The sequence below is a fragment of the Anarhichas minor genome, unplaced genomic scaffold (assembly GCF_050575085.1).
Source record: "Anarhichas minor isolate MPS153535 unplaced genomic scaffold, ASM5057508v1 ptg000006l, whole genome shotgun sequence".
In the NCBI taxonomy this organism is placed as follows: Eukaryota; Metazoa; Chordata; class Actinopteri; order Perciformes; family Anarhichadidae; genus Anarhichas; species Anarhichas minor.
In genome coordinates this window covers 3,067,085-3,090,201 of record NW_027466452.1, presented here as the reverse complement: position 1 = coordinate 3,090,201, position 23,117 = coordinate 3,067,085, and the positions used below count along the sequence as shown (strand labels likewise).

The window sequence follows — 23,117 nt, the reverse complement described above, 5'->3', positions numbered from 1 at the left end:
ATTCACCGTAAAAAATAAAGTGAGAATGTATAATACATCACGGTATATATTTTTTGCAACCGTAGATTTCACAGTTGAGAACTGTTTTTGGTTTACGGTAAATTACTATAAAAAATAAGAGATTTCATAAACCTGTTTACGGTAATATGCAATTTAACGGTAAATTACTGGCAGCTGTGGTTGCCAGAACTTCACCGTAAAAAATAAAGTGAGAATGTATAATACATCACGGTATATTATTTTTGCAACCGTAGATTTCACAGTTGAGAACTGTTTTTTGTTTACGGTAAATTACTATAAAAAAAACAGATTTCATAAACCTGTTTACGGTAATTTGCTTTAGAAATAACAGCCATGTTATAAACGTGTTTACGGTAAATAACCTTATAAACAGCAACTATATTGTGAAGCTAATTACAGTTTTTCTCAGTAAAAAACACAGTACAACTGTATGATACATTACGGCATTTTATTGAAAAATGCAACTTAACGGTAAATTACCGGCAGCTGTGGTTGCCAGAACTTTACCGTAAAAAATATAGTGACAATGTATAAGACATCACGGTACAAAAATACGGTACAACATAGAACGTAATACAATTGGTTGGCATAGATTTCAGTCAACTTCTGATTATTGTAAATTACAAAGGAAATATCAAATAAAGCAGATTGTAAATCAAGGTACAGACCATCATTGATATACCTTAAGAAACTAACATTCTCTGTGAAAAACAGGTTGAACTGATACAATATCTTGTACAATATACTCACAAAGCAGTGTTGAGATCTTGAAGAAACAGCATGTGTCCATATATATATGAAGGATAACCATGAATAAACATGAAAGGATTAGCCACTTGCCCTGAGTTGATCAAGAGTAATGAGTCACTGAGTCCAGACTTGACTGAAGAGGGCACTCAACATGGTATAGCGTCTCACATGGACATGAAGTTCAGGAAGCTGGAACATGAAGCGTGTATTTTCACCAGTTCTGCTTGAGGACTCGTATGTTGACCATCAGGTATTCACTGTGGACTGGAATGATCCTCTCTGCACCCAAAAACAGAAACAAAGGCAAAGTTAGATTGATGCAGTGCTTCAACATGATGCCTACAGAAACATTTACTGCCTTCTGCTGTTAAACTGAGCTCCAATGACCTAGAAGAAACCAGCACTTTATACTTAATAAAAAATAATAGTGTCACAGATTATTTTATTTTTTTTAAATATCAATAACGTTTATTTGTAAATTTTGAGTTGTTTGTTTATTATTCTCACTTTAACAGATAAAAATAAACAAGTGAGATGGGAACATTTTTCATTTAGTTGCATAATAATTGTGCACACATATATATTCTCCTAAGAAAGCCAAAACCTCACTTTTACTTTATTAAATATTCAGGTTTGAGGTTTATAACATTTTGGATTGACCGAGAGCTCTGTAGTTGTTCAATACAATTAATACTCAAAAATACAACTTGCCTTTTAATTGTGCACACAGTGTAAAGACAATCATCATGTTTGATACAACCAGGGTATCTGCACATCTTATTAATTCCATCAATTCTACATTTTTTGTTTTAATTTTTTTAATTCAATGACTTTTAAGACCTTTTAAATATCTCTAAAATCAATTACATTACTGTTGCAAAATAAATAGAGAAACTAGAATACAGTAAGCTGTATCCTGTTGTTGAGTTGTATTGCATTTGAATAACTGAGCTATTCAGTGTACAATAGCTAATATAACTGCCTTCTCGTTAACAAAAATCAAACTGTATGGCGGAGACCCAGTTCAATAGGAAACAATGACCCCCAGCATTTACCATCAAATAAACATAAGAGTGCACTGTAGGGCCCACTTGGGTGCAAAGACACAGGTGCAAACCCCTTTTGGGTGGATTTTGGAAAGATAGTACACAGAATTAATGACATTTTACTGCTACGTGAAACGTAATGTAAGGGGGATATCAGTTCAGAGCACTAAAAAACAAATAGTACTAATACAAAACTATATTCCAGTGGTTTCATCTATGTTTGCATGAAGCGGTTGGCTCAGACCGTGCACCTGAGGATGATTGATTGAGTGAAGTTTGAGTTGCACCTATCGCACTGCTTACCTCTAATTAGCCTTGACAAGACTGGTGTCTGAGTCATTGGGTCCAGACTTGACTGAAGACAGGTGGGACAGAGTCTCATACAGACAGGGTATGCTGTTCAGGAAACTGGAACTTTAGGCAGGTGTTGTCATAATTTCTGCTTGAAGACTCACAAGTCAATCTGGTGTTCGCTGTGGGCTAGCATGATCTTCCAGCCAGAAAAAAAGACAACATAGAAAACATTAACAATACTAACAATAATAATAACAGTAACATCACCAATAATATAACTTTATATAGCACTTACACAGTTGCAAAATGGTTCTCATACTTCACACAAAAAACAATCAAACTATAAAAACACAAAACATTAAAGAGGGTAAAACAGAACAAACTTACCAAAGGGTAAACAAAGAGTAGGGTTAAAGATTTCATAAAAAGGTCAAGCTACAAATATGATTCATGAATAAGAAATAGCCATAATACGTATGGTATGTCAATAAAGTCAAAATAAATTCACAGTATGTCAAAAAAGGTTATTCTGGCAAGAAGTTAAAATCACATTGGATCATGAAATGCCTAGTTTTATGCAGTACTTAACATCAACAATACATGCATACACTGTTTGAACATGAAATGGCTAAACAGTGCTTACAAAAATAGAAGACCCTAAAGCCTTCTCTTGTTAAATGAACATACATTGAACTTTACAACAACTTACCTCTGTTTATCCTTGACAACACTTGTATGTATCCGATCATAAGGTTACACTAGTAGGACAGCAAAGAGGGTGATGAGGTCCATCTGAAGTACAACCGCTGGTAGTCGTAATCACACCTGAAAGAAAGAATAAAGAGAAAAAAGACAAGGGGTGGACATACATCCTCTTAAGTGAAAGATGAAATCATGTCAAGCATCAACTTTTACTCTTTTCAATGCAAAGGTTGCAAATTAAAATGAAATGGCTAAATTCACACTCAAAAATAAAAACAGTGCCTCACCTGGTTTAGCCCGTACCACATATTGTTATCGCAGCAACAAAGGTTTGATTCCCGTTGGGCCATGTGTTGCAGATCATCCCCTCTCACTCCACTGTGGTCCCTGTCTCTCTACTTCTGCTGTCCAATAAAACACGAATGACAAAAAAATCATCTTTAAAAGTAAAAAAAACAACTGCTTGCTTTGGGCATTTAAATGGATTAAAATCCCACCGTTTTCCTGGTTGTCATAAAAGCCAGCAAGTTGTTCCCATCCAAGTCCACAACCACTAGAGTTTGAATGCAATGTCTGAAAGGTGGCAGGAGCAAATTAATTCAATGTTGCAAGATTAGAGTAAATTGTCTTAATTATCTGCACAAACTGCTCTTGTACCAATTAAAATGTTCAGATATTTGTTAGATATGTGTACAATTTACTTACTTTAAAGGAGATTCTTCTTAGCAATGCCACCTGCCTTCGACCTAGAAGTTTCACAAAAGCACTGGAACAAATTGTCTTTCTTTTGACAGACATTCAAGTATTTCAAAGAATTGAATACTGACTTGAACTTTACTCCTTCCACATCTGGTTTATCTTGGGTCTGGAGGCGATCAACAGCAGAGTTGTAGCTGTCAATGGTGCGCTCTGCTCCGCACAGATTTGGATCGTCACCCTGAAATTCAGATCGGATTATTAGGCAGTACCTACAGAAATATTGCGAGTGACTGAAATTTTCAGTGAAGGCACCAATGCCATGAGAGCCCAAATTATGTCCTGCAATGCAATATAAGGTTATTTTGACTACTGTTTCATCTGATACTACGATCCCGTTCTCCTCCAAATCCTTCAAGTCTGTTAGTAATTCAGAGAACACAAATGTTTTGAAATCTTTCTCTCTACACAATAAAACAAGTGACATGTGGTTTGTGTCAGACCTTACATGAACTGGCAAATTATCATCAGATACATAGACAGCTAATATTTTATGTATTGTCTTTGCAGAGCCTAAAGGGTTAAAGTCTCTTTCACAGGCACATAATATGAAAACATATCAGTCCTGTTCTCATCTCGTCCTAAAAACATTTTCTTAGGCTCCACATAGTTGAACCCTTTTTTGAAAGACTGAGCTCTTGAGTATGCTGTCCTCATTGGCCCTCTATGACATGCAGAGAAAAGATCAAATTCTCAAAGACTCACAAACTTTGCTGATGTCCTCATCTGATATTGGTGTGTCATTTTTAAACAGTGAAGTTAGTTTGGTCCAAGCAGGTAGTAGAAACTGTCCCTGCAATTTCAAGTAGAATAAACAGAGAAAAAGATCACTGAAGTTTTCAGAAATATCCATATCACCTTTATCTGTGCTGGTCTCTATAACATTTTCTGAGTCATGCAGGTGAGGGCCACAGTCATGTGATTCAGTTGGAACAGCTGATGACTGAGGAGAAGCAGATTCTCTGTACATGTCACTAATACTGCTGTCTGCTATTTGTGTCTCCGTGGCATGTGGGCAGTAAATGAAGATCTGACCGTGAAAACATTTGACCATCCACTCACTTTAATAATTAGCTACTTTGTGTCTGGACATGTGCTTTCAAATAACGCCATAGCCATTTATGAGCGGTAACGTTAACAGACATGGCGCACTTATGAGCGGTAACGTTAACAGACATAGCACATTTATGAGCAGTAACGTTAACAGACAGTTTATAAGCGGTAACGTTAACAGACAGTTTATAAGCGGTAAAGTTAACAGCCGTCCCAACAGTAACGTTAGCTTAGCTGTAACGTTAGCTGATAGGTTACCATTATGCCTCTGGTAGAAATGAGCCTTATAGCTCCATATCTAACAAAGGTCTGCTTGCAACCAGCTTCAACGCACTTAAATAAACAACGTGGTTCATCACTATGAAGTTTGCAATGAAGCACATAACCCCTCGATGTTTTAGCTTTAACTGACTTGCCACAGAAATGACAACTAAACATTTTCCTAGCAAACCTTTGGTAAAGTAAGCTAGCTAATGTTTAACACAGAAACCCATAACCCATGTTACATCCACGAAAAGTAAACTCTCAACTCATTTAGATAGCTAAGTGAACTTACTATTAACGTTGAATGACTCGTTTTTGCAAGGGCGACACAAAACTGCAGAAAACAAAGCCTCAAATTCAAATGTAACGTTAGCTAGCTGACATGCTTACCTTCAGAAGAAGTGTTGTGTTTCCAGGAGTCAGGCCGTTGATCATCAGTAACGTGCTGCCTGAGCGCGCAGAAAAGGCGCTGAAATGAGTTCAAAAGTTCAGCCTCCAACCGTTGCTTTTTTTAAATTGTTGTGTAGGTCTGATCACTGCCGCCTCCGTCCGTCCGTCCCTCTCTCTCTCTCTCTCACTCTCTCTCTCTCTCTCTGTCTGTCTGTCTCTCTGTGTTCCCACCACATTTGGTCAGGTTATTCACTGAGACAGGCACCTGTTGGTCTTAAAGTGTCATGAGGGAATCGCTAAACAGTGAAACAGTATGATCATATAGGGTGCACTGCACACACATTAGGAATAGATGTCACAGGGTGCCTTGAAACTGTCGCGAGATCTGCACCTGCAAGCACCTGCAATGTTACAAAATACTAACCAACAGAGATCAAAAGAGAGGTGGGGGATGGGGTGAGGGGTGAGATGCAACTTATGCTCTGCAAAAAAGGATTACAAAACAAGGAAAACGTATGGAAGGTTACTCTCTACTGCTTTGAATAAGCAGACTAGTTTGCATCTAGCACTTATTGTTTTGTTTGTTGGTTAAATATTAGTTCTGACTGTTGAAACTGACAATGTCTTTCAAAAATTACAGTGTTGGCCTTCAAATTTATCTTATGGTATATTTACATTATTAGCACAATGGTTCGTACATTTAACCGTGACAAAATGTATTTCTTTTTACTAATAGTACCTGCAAAAACTGCAGTGTTATATTTTATATATTATAGTGTATTTACAAAAACAGCACAATGGTTAGTGCATTTAACCTTGACAAAATGTCTTTTTTACAAATAATGAATGCAAGCAACATTGATCGGGCCCTCGCACCTTCACGCACGTCGAGGGTACTAGCAGGACTCTAGTTGCCGCGGCCGTGCTTTCTGTGACCATGAGACACTGCGTGCACGAGTTAGACAATATTTCCTGCGTGTACCAGTGGCGTAGCAAGATCATTTTGCCAGGTCTTAAGCCTCGAATGTTTTGAGTTCAGCTCTGAATACAATCATAAATGTAAGCCTGTAATGATCGACAAAAAAACAAATGTTTTTTGAATGCGCTTCAGTGTTTGTAACATAAAAGACTGTCAAAGTAAATGCAGGTGTCCAAACCGACTGTTTGTTTGTGGTGCAGCTAGCTCTGACAATCACTGCTGAGTGACTCAAAGCGGAAAGAGTCGAGGAGAAATGGCAGAATGTATAGTTCCATGTGGAAAAAAACAAACCGAAAGGTGATCCCATGTGGTCTAATCTATATCATGAATTAGGTTAACGTGACTTCAGACGGGGCTGCTCCGTAGGTCTGCTAACGTCGCTGGACACGCTGCTCGCTAATCGCTCCAATAACAGCTGCTTCCTCTGCAGAAATGCAGACTTTAACTGAACAACAGCTGCTAGTAAAGACAACGTGGGTGTTTATGTCATCGTTTCTAAACGTATGCGTTTACGACTGTCCACAAGAAGAGGTAACTCTGGAGTTTTCAAACAAGTCTACAACATATTAAAAAAGCAGGGCTCTGACATCTTTAGAAGTAAAAGTTGGTCTGATCTCACCAAGAGTACAACAGGGTGTACGCCTTAAGGACGTGTACACCATGCTGAGGTCTGAGTGTCATACAGGCAAAAATCTTTTCTAGATAATCTAGAGGAATTCTGTTCAGGTGACCTCATTGTAGGCCTAGTCCACAATGTGTGTCCAGAATCTGTGGGTTCTGGGACCCATATTTGAGAGATTATGGCCATTCTTGCATATGTCAAAAAATCCACTCAGGGAATAAGGCATCAATTAAGCCCTTTGGGGCTGTTTTTGGGGACCTTAACTTGCAGCTACGAAGTCCAGATTATAGGTAGGTAATGGTGACGAGCCCCTCTTTGAAGGAGAAAAGGAGTCAAATCTCTACCCTGATTTAGAGTATAAAAAGTTAGAGAAAAGACTGGTGAAAACTGGTGCCATCTGGTTCGAATCATCTCTGTTGGGTGCATTTGAAAACACTTGTAAATGGCTTATTGTCCTAATATTCACATATGATGGACAAAAGAGGACCCTCTTAAAGGCTCAATTGGATTCAAGTCATTAGCATGCTGCTAACAGAAGTTAGCTTTCCCAAGGGTCTGCAGAGATCTTGCTTTAGATCCTGCATTACGTTATCACAGGGGAATGATTAATACAAAATTCAGGCAGTTTCAACCTTTCACTAAGATTTAATGGCCCGTTTCTCACTTGCCAAAAAAAGCCGAAAAATAAGGCTATATGCCTCAATTTTGACCTTTGGGGCTGTGTTTGGGTACCTTAACTTGCAGCTACGACCGTAAAATTTGGGGGAATTCATATTCACTAGCCCCTCTTTAAACAGGAAAAGGATTCAAATTTCTACTTTGATTTAAAGTGTAAAAATTGAGAGAAAAGACTGGTGAAGGCCATTTCGGATCATAAGTACCATTGGGTTAGAATCCTTTCTGTTGGGTGAAATAAACAGTCAATTTTCAACTTTTCGCACCATTTAATCTGTGGGAAAAGGTGGAATGACTGTGAAAGTTTCAGGGTCCTAGCCCATTGTTTTCTATGGGTATGTAGGCCGAATTGGGTAAATAATCCATAGTTCACTATGGGAAAAGTGTTTGGAATTACCAATTGATTTTCATACCACTTGATCTCTGGCCAAAGGTCGATTGACTGTGAAAATTTCAGGGTCCTAGCCCATTGTTTCCTATGGGTAATTAGGCCGAATTAGGTCAAAAATCCATAGTTCACTATGGGACAAGTGTTTGGAATTACCGATTGATTTTCATACCACTTGATCTCTGGCCAAAGGTCGATTGACTGTGAAAATTTCAGGGTCCTAGCCCATTGTTTCCTATGGGTAATTAGGCCGAATTAGGTCAAAAATCCATAGTTCACTATGGGAAAAGTGTTTGGAATTTCCCATTGATTTTCATCCCACTTAATGAATGGGCAGAGGTCGATTGACTGTGAAAATTTCAGCCTCCTAGTCCATTGTTTTCTGGGCGTATTTAGGCCGAATATGGTCAAAAATCCATAGTTCACTACGCAAAAAGTGTTTGGAATTTTCCATTGATTTTCAAACCACTTAATGAATGGGCAAAGTTCGAATTCATCCACCCCCGTCGCCTTGCCAGCAAGGAGCTTTTTGAATACCTTAGCGGCCTCCACCAGGGATATGGGTAATAGATAATATTTGCAGAAGTTGCAGAGTTGGCTGTTAGCTATATTATGGTGTATATCTGTAATTAGTACAATGGTCCGTACATTTAACAGTAAACAAATATATTTTTTTAAAGTAATTAATGCAAAAATCACGGTATGGATTTTTGTTCATATTACGGTGTATTTCCTTTACCAGTACAATGTTTAGTACCTTTAACAGTGACAAACTGAATATTTTACGAATAATAAATGCAAAAAATACGGGGCTGGCTGTTGAATGTATGATGCGTTTTACCTCCATTGGCAGTGCAATGGTCCGAACATTTAACAGTAACCAAATGTATTTTTAAAAAGTAATCAATGCAAAAATCACGGTATGGATTTTTGTTCATATTATGGTGTATTTCCGTTACCAGTACAATGTTTAGTACATTTAACAGTGACAAACTGATGTTTTTACAAATAATAAATGCAAAAAATACGGGGCTGGCTGTTGAATATATGATGCGTTTTACCTCCATTGGCAGCGCAATGGTCCGTACATTTTACAGTAACCAAATGTATGTTTTAAAAGTAATAAATGCAAAAATCACGGTATGGATGTTTGTTCATATTACGGTGTATTACCGTTACCAGTACAATGTTTAGTACATTTAACAGTGACAAACTGATTTTTTTACGAATAATAAATGCAAAAAGTACGGGGCTGGCTGTTGACTGTATGATGCGTTTTACCTCCATTGGCAGAGCAATGGTCCGTACATTTAACATTAACCAAATGTATTTTTAAAAAGTAATGAATGCAAAAATTACGGTATGGATTTTTCTTTCATATTACGGTGTATTTCCGTTATCAGTACAATGTTTAGTACATTTAACAGTGACAAAATGTATTTTATACGAATAATAAATGCAAAACATACGAGGCTGCCTGTTTAATGTATAATGCGTCATATCTCCATTGGCAGCACAGTGGTCCGTACATTTAACAGTAACCAAATGTATTTTTTAAAAGAAATAAATGCAAAAATTACGGTATGGATTTTTCTTTCATATTACGGTGTATTTCCGTTACCAGTACAATGTTTAGTACATTTAACAGTGACAAACTGATGTTTTTACAAATAATAAATGCAAAAAATACGGGGCTGGCTGTTGAATATATGATGCGTTTTACCTCCATTGGCAGCACAATGGGCCGTACATTTAACAGTAACCAAATGTATGTTTTAAAAGTAATAAATGCAAAAATCACGGTATGGATGTTTGTTCATATTACGGTGTATTACCGTTACCAGTACAATGTTTAGTACATTTAACAGTGACAAACTGATTTTTTTACGAATAATAAATGCGAAAAATACGGGGCTGGCTGTTGACTGTATGATGCGTTTTACCTCCATTGGCAGAGCAATGGTCCGTACATTTAACATTAACCAAATGTATTTTTAAAAAGTAATAAATGCAAAAATTACGGTATGGATTTTTCTTTCATATTACGGTGTATTTCCGTTATCAGTACAATGTTTAGTACATTTAACAGTGACAAAATGTATTTTATACGAATAATAAATGCAAAACATACGAGGCTGCCTGTTTAATGTATAATGCGTCATATCTCCATTGGCAGCACAGTGGTCCGTACATTTAACAGTAACCAAATGTATTTTTTAAAAGAAATAAATGCAAAAATTACGGTATGGATTTTTCTTTCATATTACGGTGTATTTCCGTTACCAGTACAATGTTTAGTACATTTAACAGTGACAAACTGATGTTTTTACAAATAATAAATGCAAAAAATACGGGGCTGGCTGTTGACTGTATGATGCGTTTTACCTCCATTGGCAGAGCAATGGTCCGTACATTTAACATTAACCAAATGTATTTTTAAAAAGTAATAAATGCAAAAATTACGGTATGGATTTTTCTTTCATATTACGGTGTATTTCCGTTATCAGTACAATGTTTAGTACATTTAACAGTGACAAAATGTATTTTATACGAATAATAAATGCAAAACATACGAGGCTGCCTGTTTAATGTATAATGCGTCATATCTCCATTGGCAGCACAGTGGTCCGTACATTTAACAGTAACCAAATGTATTTTTTAAAAGAAATAAATGCAAAAATTACGGTATGGATTTTTCTTTCATATTACGGTGTATTTCCGTTACCAGTACAATGTTTAGTACATTTAACAGTGACAAACTGATGTTTTTACAAATAATAAATGCAAAAAATACGGGGCTGGCTGTTGAATATATGATGCGTTTTACCTCCATTGGCAGCACAATGGGCCGTACATTTAACTGTAACCAAATGTATGTTTTAAAAGTAATAAATGCAAAAATCACGGTATGGATGTTTGTTCATATTACGGTGTATTACCGTTACCAGTACAATGTTTAGTACATTTAACAGTGACAAACTGATTTTTTTACGAATAATAAATGCAAAAAATACGGGGCTGGCTGTTGACTGTATGATGCGTTTTACCTCCATTGGCAGAGCAATGGTCCGTACATTTAACATTAACCAAATGTATTTTTAAAAAGTAATAAATGCAAAAATTACGGTATGGATTTTTCTTTCATATTACGGTGTATTTCCGTTATCAGTACAATGTTTAGTACATTTAACAGTGACAAAATGTATTTTATACAAGAAATACATGCACAAATTATTGTTTTGGCTGATATATAGATTTACGGTGTTTCACTGTCAGATAAACTGAATATAACCGATTTACAATTTACGGTCTCTTACTGTTGTGATTTAACAGTTTTTCACTGTAAAATTCACTGACTTTTCTTACAGTGTGGTAAACTATCTATTGAGTACAAAATCTTCTTATTTTTCATACCTGTATCATCAAACATAATGCAATTACTCCATTTTTTTCAATAATATCTTTTTTTGTTTTCTTCCACCTCGGAAGTCAGTGCTAGTATGAGTCATAATTTGCAGTCGCCAAATAAAACTGCCACATTTAATTTCATGTGGTAGTTCCTGAAATCAGGTGAAGCAGCATTGGAAATGTGTACAGGTTTAGGACGTCTTGCACCTTGTCTGGTTGTTGTATGAAGGTGGACAGGAAGGCAGCCAGTTCCAGCAGCTGACAGGAGCAGTTCCATGAGTTGAGGTCCAGGTTGAGGTTTGTCAGCCAGCTGAGGTAGGAAAAAGCCTCAGCAGGAGCAGAACTCAGACGGTTTCTGGACAGATCCAGAATCTGCAGTCTCACCAACCCACCGAAGCTAGGATCACAAAACCGGATATTCACTGTATCATAAATATATATAATAATGTGTGCAATGCAAATACTGTAAAAAATGTTTTACATTTTTGTGTGCTCTTGCAATAAATGAAGGAAAAAGCAAAGTGTAAGAAAGAATAATGTATTGAACGCAATACAAATCTAACCTGCTTTTAGGCAGATGATCTATCAGGTTTGCTGACAGATCCAGACTCTCCAGACCTTCGAGGTCATTCAGAGGGAAGGAACCAGAGTCCAAACTGGTGAGCAAGTTGCCCTCCAGCTTCAGACTCCGCAGGGCCTTGCTACCTTTGAACCAGCCACCTTGGATCTGAACATCAACACAGAGAATCATGTCGAAGGACACGGCACAGACTTTATTCAGCAGTTGTATATATAGATGCATGTAGTTCTCGCTTAGTACAATATGCAAAACTTAATCATTATGACTGTGTCAATATCATTTTTTCTCATCCAAATTATTTAAATAAAAAAATACATCATCCAGCTATAACCAGTCTTGTTTCAAATATCTTCCCAGATATATGTTCCCCTTGAGGCGGTGCCCACCATGCTGATGAGGTTGTGGCCCAGGGAGAGCACCTCTAGCCGGGTTAGATTGGTCAGAGCTCCCCCTTGTATGGCCTGGCTGGTCAGGAGGTTATGGTCCAGCAGTAAGGTGTGGAGGAACGGCAGGTTTCTGAAGGACTGTTCCCCTAGCACTGAGATAAGGTTGTGACTCAGACCTGGAAGATTAACAGACATACCTATAGTTCATAAATGCAACATTTTAAAGCCACTATGTATTTAATTTAGTCGCTATCTGCTCTTCTCTTCCTAAAGAGAATAATGGCAAAATGGTACACACTCGTGCAAGTATATATATAAAAGCACAGACACACATACTGACTGACCTATGACTGTAACGTTGCTGAGGTCAGACAGTGAGGCAGGCTGGACTGTGGTGATGGAGCCTTCTGTTAGCAGTAGTGCCTGGGTCGTGTCTGGAGCGTCTGATCACACACAGTTAACACATACAGTACAGTCCTGTAAGCACATGAGGTCTGATGGGTACTATAATCTTTCTCAGTTTACTGCAATGTAAGGGAAATTTAAATGTCATACAATTACTATCATTAAGACCGGATGACATAAAACATGTGTGTGTGTGTGTGTGTGTGTGTGTGTGTGTGTGTGTGTGTGTGTTACCAATAATGTAAGCCAGTCTGTGACAGATAAGTGCATCTTCAGAGCAAACCACACAGGAAGCAGGGCATGATGGGACAGGGGACACACGCTGGGCTCTGATGACTGACAGTAGCAACATCAGGAAAATGCCTGCAAATAAATTCACATTTTCCCCAAATAAACACTTTATGAAAAACGACATCTTGGGGAAAAAAACAACAACTTAAGTTCTTCCTTGCATAACATTAGCTTTATGCTAGCATTATGCTTTGATTTGTGAAAAATGCCATGGCCGTATAGCTAGCTAGTCATGTTGCTAAACATACTGTACAATTTTATTTTCTATTTGAAAACCGTACGCAATGGTATTGACTTTGAATGTAGTGTGGAGAATTTCAGTATTAAACGCATTATTAGTAGGATTTAATAACACCCCTAGTGGTGAGTAGAAGTGTTACAATAATAAATATGTTAGTCACAATATGTTTCCATATGGAATGTATTATAGGTTTACAATATTCTTACTTATAGAGGATATTATATGTTACAGTATATTAAATCATTGAATGTATTAAATCATAGAAGTATAGTCACTGTAGGTATTAAAACACTAAGAATAGTATTGAGGGTCAGATAGGGATTCTGAGTGAGGTGTCAGACATGCAGCAGCAAATGGAGGCGACCTCATCGATGGAGGATGGGGCCAGTGGGACGGTCAAATGCCAAGCTGACCAGCAGGACAGAGAGGAGGAGTTCAAGATGTTTTGCGAAGAGCCAAGATGTTTTGCTAAGGGATCGATAATGGGAGGGGGCAGAATTCAAATGAAGCCAATCAATAATCGCCACGGAGGGTCATTCACACGTTTTATGACAGTATCGGACACTTTCCGACTCTCAGGGGATATAAAAGACAATGTTTTAGGGAGTTTACCTCAGATCACTGCAGCTCTCATTTTCAGCTAACTGGCCGCGCCGGACTGTGAGGAGATGCGTGTATGTGGTCTCTGCTCTCGAGAACATTACTATTGATAGTTAATTCAGTTTGTAAGTGAACTTTGTGTAGTACATTAAATATTGTTTTAATTTTGGACCGGGTCCAGCTCATTCTTCTGATGCGCGTGCGCAGTAAGAAGCTCGCAGCAGAAGAGTACCTGCGGCCTGCAGGCTCCTTCATCCTTTGTTCTTAAAAACCTAACAGTAGCATAACGTTAGCTTAACGAACGAACGTTAGCTTTCTGGCTCGTAACTGAGCCAAAGCTGAGAGGACTAGATATAGCCCCCGTTGGTTCGGCCTATTTACTGGAACGGTCATGGTTGTTACACGTATGAGGAAACCCTCATGTATTACCAGGGAATTTAGTTAGGTCTTGTGAAAAACTTAAGACCAAAGCTATACGCGTGAAATTATACATTAATGGTATTTTTTTTTCTTTGGCAAGTGACAGAAGAGGTAAGAAGATAAGAGGTATTCCTCTCAACTAGCACACAGTAAGTGGAAACTAAAAACTCTTCTCTCAACTACAGCAAGCAATGCAGGTCACTGCTACACAATGCTATCTCCCATTTAGCCTACTGTACAGTCTCATTTGTTTGCGGTGAAACTGGTGATGGAAATCCACTTTGTATATTACTTACTGGTCATGTTGTGTCACAGTAGAGGTAACATGGTGATGAGGTAGCATCTCTTCCATTAACCCGCTGCATCACTGTCATGATCTGATTGGCCAATGAAAACATATCAATACATCTTTGGAAATACACAATAATCACCTCTCTTCAGCTCCATGCAGGTACGTGTAGACTTCAGCCCCCCAGGACCCTCTGTTCATGTCCTATGTTCATAGATCAAAAGCAACAAACAATACCCCCATCATCATCATCATCATCATCACCAACTTTCCCTAAGAAAACCAAACCTATGTCTTTTTCTTCATATTGTTTGTATAACGCAATTAATCCCAACAGTAGTATTTTTATTCTAAAGGTCATACATTTAAATGTTCCATGTTTTGTTAAAAGTAAATGTCGTGGGCCATTATAATAAATGGTCTTGGCTAAAGATTGGCAGGAACAGATTGTGATGTCTGTCATTTGGACATGTGAATTTAGTTTCTAAAGATTAAAAAGAAACTGACATGAAGTCAGATGGCTTGGGCCCTTCTGGAGCCCTATCAGAGACCTCAGCGTGTCCTTGGACCAAAGTCTGCGAACCTCAGTTGTCCCGTTTGTTTACTGTTTGCTCTGAGTTGCTAGGCAAACAAACAGGGATAAATGTGTTGGCAATGAACTGACATGTGTGTAGTGGGGGGGGTATGAGGTTGTCCCCAGAGGATGCTGACTGATGGATGACAGCCAGTCTTTGTAGCAGAATGAGGCCTATCATGTTTCTGCTAAAGCTCTTTTCCAAATGAGTTTGAGCAACTTCACCTCAAATGACAAGAAGTATCGCTGCTGAAAACAACACATAAAGTCACACACAGCTTAAACCTGCAGTACTCAGCAATTCAGCGTTTGAAGTAATAATCTTGAAAATACAATTGAATCAAATGTGGACATTTTGCATTTCTTTGTGGTTGTTTCGTGTCTCTTTGCAGTTGTTTTGCATCTCTTTGGAGTTTCTCTCAGACATTTTGCATGTGAAGCCCAGGAGCCTTGTGACCGCTTGGACCCCTCAGCCGGTGTCTGTTGGTGCCTGTTAGCAATCAACCCATGACTGTGTGGTTGAGTATAATGTTCTCATCAACACTCAATAGAAAATCATAATTAGCCACAAAACACTACACTACCTGGCTAACGTTAGCTCCAAAGGATAGAAAGTTAGCAGCTTGAAAGTGAAACATCTGGCTCTTTAGCCAGTTGGTGGAGATCAAACCTGAGCGGAACAAAGAGTGCAGATCGAACTTGATAATTGACAGTCGGACAGAAACACAACTTCAAATATATGCTAATGTGTCTGATAGAAGTGTAGGTAAGCTGTTGCTTGCTCACAAAAGATCTTGATAAGTTTATAGTATGCTAGCGTCTGTGCTTGTTTCTGAGTTGTTCTGCCTCCTAGTGGTCAGAAATGATGGATGCGGCTTTAAGCTAAACACTGGTAACCTTGTGATTCGCTCCTCCAAAGGTATCTGTAGTAAGAGACCAGTTAGGTTCATCGTTGTCTTTGGCGCGTTATTATGAATCCCACTGCTCTTCTTCTTGACCCGCCTTCTGCAGCATTCAAGCGCTAGGATTGGCCAGGCGTCCATGCTCGCCAAGTTACTGGTGACCTGATTTGTTCTGGTCCTATGCCCTGACCAATGGGCTCTGTCCTGACCCTGTCTACTCGAGGGCAATGCCTAACCTTAACCAATTGCCTCTACCTCAACCAGCTACGCAGGGCGGGTCTTGCCAAGAAGAGCAGTGGGGCCTTCACCAAGTCGACACCCCAGATTTGCTGGATATCAGTTAGTCATAATTTAATTAAACACATATTTGTTTGAAGATATGCACAAGCACTATCAACTGAAATATTCAAGGTATTGAAAAAAACATCGAGGGAAAATGCATTACCCACCTGATGGTGATTACCATCGTTTAATTATGCATTCGTGGTGCATAATACCAAACAAAACTGTATCATCAATGAATCAAATTTCCACAAATGGATTTCCACACAAAAACCTTTCAGGCCCCTGAGGGTCTGGGGCCCCAGGGCAGTAAGCCATCCAGCCTTGGTTTACACTAGATGTCTGACCTTAGAAATCCTCGTCAGTTGTGTCAGTTAATGAACTACTGACTACTGAAACCATTTCATTAGTGAGTCTCACTACCGTGTGGTCCACAAGCTGTTTCAGACATGCCCCATTTCTCTAGTAGACATTAGATTTAAATGTTCATTTGTATTTATTTTTCTGTCAAAAACTATAACCTCATCCTAGTTGAATGATCCCCAGCAAGCCTGTGACAAATATGTCAATAAAGCAAGAGCAATAGAGCAAGATATACCCACAGCTGATTAGCATTCACCACAATACATCAGAGAGAGCACCAGTTCTCTTGATTTGCTTTCTGCCTAGCTTCAGTTTCTGAACATCTACTGTATACACCTAAACCAAAGAAATACTGATCAGAGTGCGGGATCATTTAAAAACCATTACAAACTGCTCACCTGTTGAACAGAACCCAAAGGTCCCCCCCTACGGGCGACATGGTACACTCCACTGCCATATTAATCCATAAGAATGATCTGAGGACCTGAGGGGAGACTTAAACTAGGAGCGCCATCATTTACCGGTTGCTACAGCGCTGTAGCAGATACTGTGTGTGTCTAGCTTAAGTTACCTGGCCCTCTCTGGAGCATGCTCAGTAGAGACCGCTGTCACCTGAGAGGCACAGATGTCATGTTTAACTCCTCTCAGATATGAGCTTTTAACTTTAGTCCTTTCTATTACTTCCTTTTACCCAAATACCAATCTTGTTTATTAGGATCACAAAATGATTCCAAAAATGTCTTTTTTTTTATACATTTATTTCATTTAAGTTCTTGACTTTTTTCCTTATTATTAACAGCCAAAACCTGTGCTATGATCACATCATCCCACGACCAGGACTGTCTTCCCAGCAGCCCCGGGACACTCAATGATATCATGGTGGGCCTGGGCGGCCTTGGTGAGCGGGTACTGGGAGCCGACGACCGGACGCAGCCAACCAGCTTCCATCCCCGCGTAGAACAGCGCCGCACACTCCTTGTTCTCCTCCTGCGAGAGGAGGGAGGGAGGAAACATACGAACATTTATTTAAACATTGTATCAGGACGACTTGTGTGATGCCACTGCTTCGTACCGATGTAGCGAAGGAAAGGGTCACTCCCATGATGCTGCTCTCCTTAGCCATGGTGTCTCTGGGGTCGATCTCTATGGAGCCTCTGCAGCCAATGATCTACAATGAAGGAGAGAGATAAGCGCGTATGAAGTAAGGCACAGGAACGAGCTACACTGGGATACAGCTTCTACTCAGGGTAGTAGGGCCTAGCTACAGAGCTATAGAAGTCTAGGGGTCGTATTCACAAACCACCCTCTGGCTAAAAGTAGCTCCTAACTGGTGGAAAAATAAAGGCTGTGTCAGTCCTAACTTTTTGGTCTAAGAGTAATTCACGAGGCATTGCAGCACTAAAAGTAGCTCCTCAGCTCCCCGAGAGAAGTTGGAGGAAGTCTAGAGGACTCCAGAGTCAAAATTTGAACAAATGTAATCTAGATTGTTCCTCGCTGCCTCTGTATACTGATGAATATTTCATTTCTCATTCACTGCCACTGTGAACCAATCAGTGTAGACATAGTATTCATAAAACATGATGTAATCCGTTGCAACAGGGTCAACCCCGCCCCTTCTCTTAGCTTAAGCATTATCTCTCTGCATTTTTGTGCTACTCTTAAAGGGACAGTTCAGCCCAAAATCAAAAATACCAATTTTCCTTCTTACCTGTAGTGCTATTCATCAATCTGGATTATTTTGGTGTCTCTACGAGACAGCTCACACCAAGCTATTTAGACTGATAAATAGCACTGGACTGTAGTCCTACTGACCGTAACACGTCCTCCCAAGGCCAACATCTGGAGGTCTTTACTGAGGTTGACATTTGACAGCATCTCTACTATCACATCGATGCCTCTGCCCTCTGTGGCTTCCTAGAACACACACACACACACAGTTCATATCCCTGTAACCACCACTAAAACACCTGACAGAACTAAGAAACAAGGAACAAAAAAGGTGATTAAATGTTTAAACAAGCTTCGTTCATGACGAGTTCCTTTCCTTCTTGTTTCCTGTGGGGTGTGTGTGTGTGTGTGTGTGCGTGTGTACCATGATTTTGTCCGTGTAGCCCTCTTCCCTGTGATTAAAGGCCAGGTGAGCTCCGTTGTTGAGGACCAGCTTCAGTCCCTCCGGCGTCCCTGCCGTCCCCAACACCTTGAGACCCAGAGCACGGGACAGCTGGCACGCTGCCACACCAACCTAAACATACACGCACACACACACACACACACACAATTACATGCAATGAGGATGTGGAAACCATTTGAATTTAATATATATATATATAATTAGAAAAGAAGAAACAAAAAATGTCACCCCTCCACTGCCTCCATGGATGAGGACGGTCTCTCCGGCTTTGGCGTGGGCTCTGCAACACACATCAGTAAAAACACATTTGAGTCACAACATCTGTTCGACTGGCTTGTTTAAAGCGTAAGTCTGGTGTTGTTGTATATTTTACTTATTGTAAACAAATCCTATGCAAAGGTTAAAACCAACAAGGCCAATGCCCTCTGACTTCCCCACTCGACCCTGAGACCTCTTCAAGAATGTTCACAAATACATACTGTTGTTTCATTTTTTTAAAAGCCATTGGGGGAGTGTCTTAAAGCTGCATTCTCTCTACTGACCAGCAGGGGGCGACTCCTCTGGTTGTATAGAAGTCTATGAGAAAATGACTCTACTTCTCTCTTGATTTATTACCTCAGTAAACATTGTAAACATGAGTTTATGGTCTCAATCTCTAGTTTCAAGTCTTCTTCAATACACAGTGTAGCGGGGCTACACAGTGATTGACAGGTCTCTACAAGAGCGTTATCCGGTCTGGGAGTTGTCTGTCTTACAACTTTAACCCTTTCACTGTGTTTTTAGATCATGAAAGGAAATTGTAACTATTTGGTTGACTAAAAATGAGTTTCCGGTTGTTCTTAGCTCCACCTTCTCGTGTCACTTGTGGTTGCAAAAAACCAACGGCTAAATGCCATGCTCAAGGATTCAGGACTGCAGTCCACAAACAGGTGACGTCATCCCCTTCTTACATACACTCTATGCTTTCAACACACATAACTAGGTGTATTTGTTCGGGACTATTTTCAGCATTGTCCTGTTCTAGTGGAAGCTGGTTCCAACTCAAAAAGCTGAATCACAGTGCACACTCTTGGAAATAATACTTATACAACAACTTCATTCACTTTAAAGTGAAGTCCTTACGAAGTAACTTCCAGTGCACTTGTGCTGGTGTTGGTGACGGAAAGCGAAAAAAAAAAAAAAAGCACATGTAATCTCATTTTGCATTATCTCTAAAACGGCATTAATTCATCTTTTTGTCCACTTGGGGGAGTTGTTTTGATGTGATGAAGCTGTCCACCTGAGTGAACTCTCTTCAGTAACCACTCAGCAGGTTATGATGAAATAAAACTTCTGCACAAATGGAAGTAAAAAAAAAAAGTGTAATGAAAGAATGCAGGTTGAGCGCTGAGGTCTTACTTTTGAACCAGAGCCCTGTAGGCGGTGAAGTAGGGGATCCCTATGGCTGCACCCTGGGTGAAGTGTAAAGCATCGGGCAGCTTGTGGACACACTGGTCGGCTGCCACAGTGTACTCTGCATAACCTCCGGACTCTGTGGCCGTGGTGAACACACGGTCTCCTGCCTGCACACCACACACGTGGAATGGATTTACTGTGGTTGCATTGAAACCGTGGATAAGGTCAACTATGAGGTCCACCGTTAGTTCTGTTTTTTGTTGTTGTGTGTGTGTGTTTTTTCTCAGACCTTTACTGCGGTCACTCCTTCTCCAACAGTTTCCACCACTCCGGCTACGTCTGTGCCCGGTGTGTAAGGCAGGGGGGGCTTACGGGGGTACGTCCCAGCCCGGATGTAGGTTTCCACGGGGTTCACTCCGCAGGCATGGACACGAATCAACACCTGCAGAGAGAGAGACATGGTCGAGCTGTAGATGGGTAGATATATATTCAGAAAATAATTATGGGGACATGAGAAAAAAAAGGACATATCCATATCCAAAGGCCAAGCACAACTGATGATACATATGTTTCCTCAGTTCAATTGCAATTGCTCAGCAGCTCAATTTAATCCTTATAAATAACAATATCTAATATTTATTGCTTTTTTAGATTCATGACCCGCACTCTGTTGGCTTTATTGCCATTCTGTGAGCTATGCACCCTAATACGAATGTATATTAGTGACCGTGTTTATGCATTTTAAAGTTTATTGATACAGAAACATGTGCATGGCTGATCTTTCAAAGGTGAAGCCCAGCCTACCAGACCGACACCAGAAAAAAGTTCACACAAAGACAAGTTACAGATTGATTTTTGGTGTTTAAACCCAGTGGTATTGTGAAGTGGATTGAACGTTAAAGGGCAGTGGTGGGCCGTCAGGGCCAGCTAAGCCTTATCTGCTGGCCTAAACAGAACTACAAAGTTATAGCTATATTATAATTTAATCATTTTTCATAAATACACTACATGTATTATATATTTTTTTCCAATTAGCTTATTTTCTCATTGCACAGCTGTCTGGCTGACAGCGTCGCACATTTTTTGGCTGGGAATGTTTCATTTTAACTGAGCATCTTGGTGTTTGGAGCTATGCTACGCTAACCTAAGGACGCCATAGCACGGCAGGACACTACGGTGCTTTTGAAAACTTTTGGAGAAACCCGACAGCGTCCCGTCATGCACGGATTCATGTATCTGCACCGTAGCTGTTCAACTGTAGTAGGACAGCACAGAAGGCCCAGGCATAAAATGCACGGCCCGCCACTGCTAAAGGGACTAGCAGCTTTACTGCTATGGCACTCTTACACAGTGTTAACTAGTTACACGAGTTATGTAATTAAATGACAATATAAATGTAATTACTGAGAAATAAATATGTAATTAAATTACTTTAGTAATCAAAATGTTGGTGATTGCAAAGGGGTTACATCCAAATATATTCCTTTCAGTAAAAAGATTATATGCAGAATATAACATTCATTCTTTTGCTCGGTTTTCATCTTAATTCAAGTTACATTGAAGGACTTTCAATTAAAGTTTGACAGTAATCAGAGTTGAGTAGCCTACTGTTTTCAGTAGGGGGAAACATGTATTATAAAATTAACCAAACGTAGTAAGTTACACTTACATTATTATAATTAAGTTGTTCAAATAGTTACATTGCTTATTACATTTGAAGCTGTTATAAATAGAAATCTGTGAGCCATTTCGAAAGTAAGCTTCCCGACACTGCTCTTACGCAATAAGGGCGGTTATTGCAGTTGTTGTTTTTTACTGTGGCTGAACTTCCACCAGCAGACTATGTGGTGTTGATCCAGTCAGCCTCCGTCTGTCCGTCTCACCTGTCTGTGTCCAGGCTGTGGGACAGACACATCCGAGCAGAGTTTGAGCACCGACGGAGCTCCGAACTCACTCACTCTGACGGCTCTCATCAGCCTGCAGCCCGACATGTCCGCACACAACGACGGGAGGGCGAACTTTCAAAGAAGACTCCAAACTTCCGAGACCGAGATGCGTGCAGCTTTCTGCAGTTCACAGATCTGGTTATAAGCGCAGCAGCGCCGCCACCTGGACAGGAGCGTACTACATTTGCAAGGTTTAAAAAGGATGAATAAGAATAATGTCATCTAGATAATGTCATAGACTTGTCATAATAATGTCATAGACTTCTTCTGGTACACCCTCCCTGCCTGCACCTCCAGTTTGTTAAACATGTTTTATTAACATCTTGAGAAAATAAATTCTCAGATTTGCCACAGAGAACATTTACAGCTGTTTTCTCATGCCGAGTGCTCTTCGTGATGAGTAAAGCAGCATTTTGATTGTATAAAAAATATATTTCCACATTCAAACACACTTGAGCTAAAACATGATAATGGACCTCAGCAGAGACCTGTCAATCAATCAATACAGTTTGAATTGGAAAGTCTAACATCCAAAATATCGTCTCATCCTGAAGTAAAGTAGACCAGCTATCAAATGAACAGTTCTTCTTGTCGTTCCTGCTTTCTCTAAATAAAAGGATGTCTGTTTTTTGGGTTGTAATACTGGAAACTTTGTCATTTATATGATCCCATCAAACTTCTGTGCTTTCTTATAAAGCTCCAAGTTGGGATTCAACTACATGGAATGAAAATGTTTCCTTGTTTTCTTTTCATTCACTTATCTATTCTTAGTGATTTCTTGTTATAATGTCATATTTTATGGTCTTTTATTGTTGTCATTTCTTGTGTTTTTGTATTCACTTAATAAAAAGGACACAAATACTACTTTCACATCATAATGGTAGTTGAGTTTTGAATTATTGAAAGACGTCTTGACGATTTAAATCGAGTTGCAGATCGACTGCTTTGGCCTCGGTCTCTATCA

The 23,117-nt window shown here is 39.4% G+C and overlaps 1 protein-coding gene and 1 long non-coding RNA gene across 3 annotated transcripts; both read right to left on the bottom strand.

Annotated features, from left to right (window-relative positions):
- Positions 1-452: 452 nt before the first annotated feature.
- LOC142935286 (uncharacterized) lies at positions 453-7,872 on the bottom strand. Of its 2 annotated transcripts, none has more exons than XR_012947822.1 (9): positions 5,277-7,872; positions 4,275-4,362; positions 3,641-3,750; positions 3,519-3,559; positions 3,311-3,386; positions 3,101-3,217; positions 2,821-2,936; positions 2,121-2,307; positions 453-1,050 (listed from the first exon to the last, which is right to left on the bottom strand). It is a non-coding gene; the product is annotated as an uncharacterized LOC142935286 (long non-coding RNA). The 2 variants fall into 2 exon arrangements; XR_012947823.1 differs by having other exon boundaries at positions 3,101-3,214; positions 5,277-7,871.
- A 9,546-nt stretch (positions 7,873-17,418) lies between these two features.
- On the bottom strand, positions 17,419-22,275 carry cryz (crystallin, zeta (quinone reductase)). The gene is made up of 8 exons (XM_076079521.1): positions 22,091-22,275; positions 20,497-20,649; positions 20,211-20,374; positions 19,041-19,092; positions 18,774-18,923; positions 18,494-18,595; positions 17,754-17,849; positions 17,419-17,668 (listed from the first exon to the last, which is right to left on the bottom strand). Exons 1-8 carry the CDS (start codon positions 22,196-22,198, stop codon positions 17,504-17,506), a joined length of 990 nt encoding a protein of 329 aa, XP_075935636.1. The 5' UTR covers positions 22,199-22,275; the 3' UTR covers positions 17,419-17,503.
- Between the last annotated feature and the right edge of the window lie 842 nt (positions 22,276-23,117).

Excerpts from the sequence above, each read along its gene's own strand:
- cryz (XM_076079521.1), bottom strand. The coding sequence starts at position 22,198 with ATGTCGGGCTGCAGGCTGATGAGAGCCGTCAGAGTGAGTGAGTTCGGA. Across the intron at positions 20,650-22,090 it reads CACAGCCTGGACACAGACAG|GTGTTGATTCGTGTCCATGC; the intron begins GTGAGACGGACA and ends CTCTCTCTGCAG. Across the intron at positions 20,375-20,496 it reads AAGGAGTGACCGCAGTAAAG|GCAGGAGACCGTGTGTTCAC; the intron begins GTCTGAGAAAAA and ends TGTGGTGTGCAG.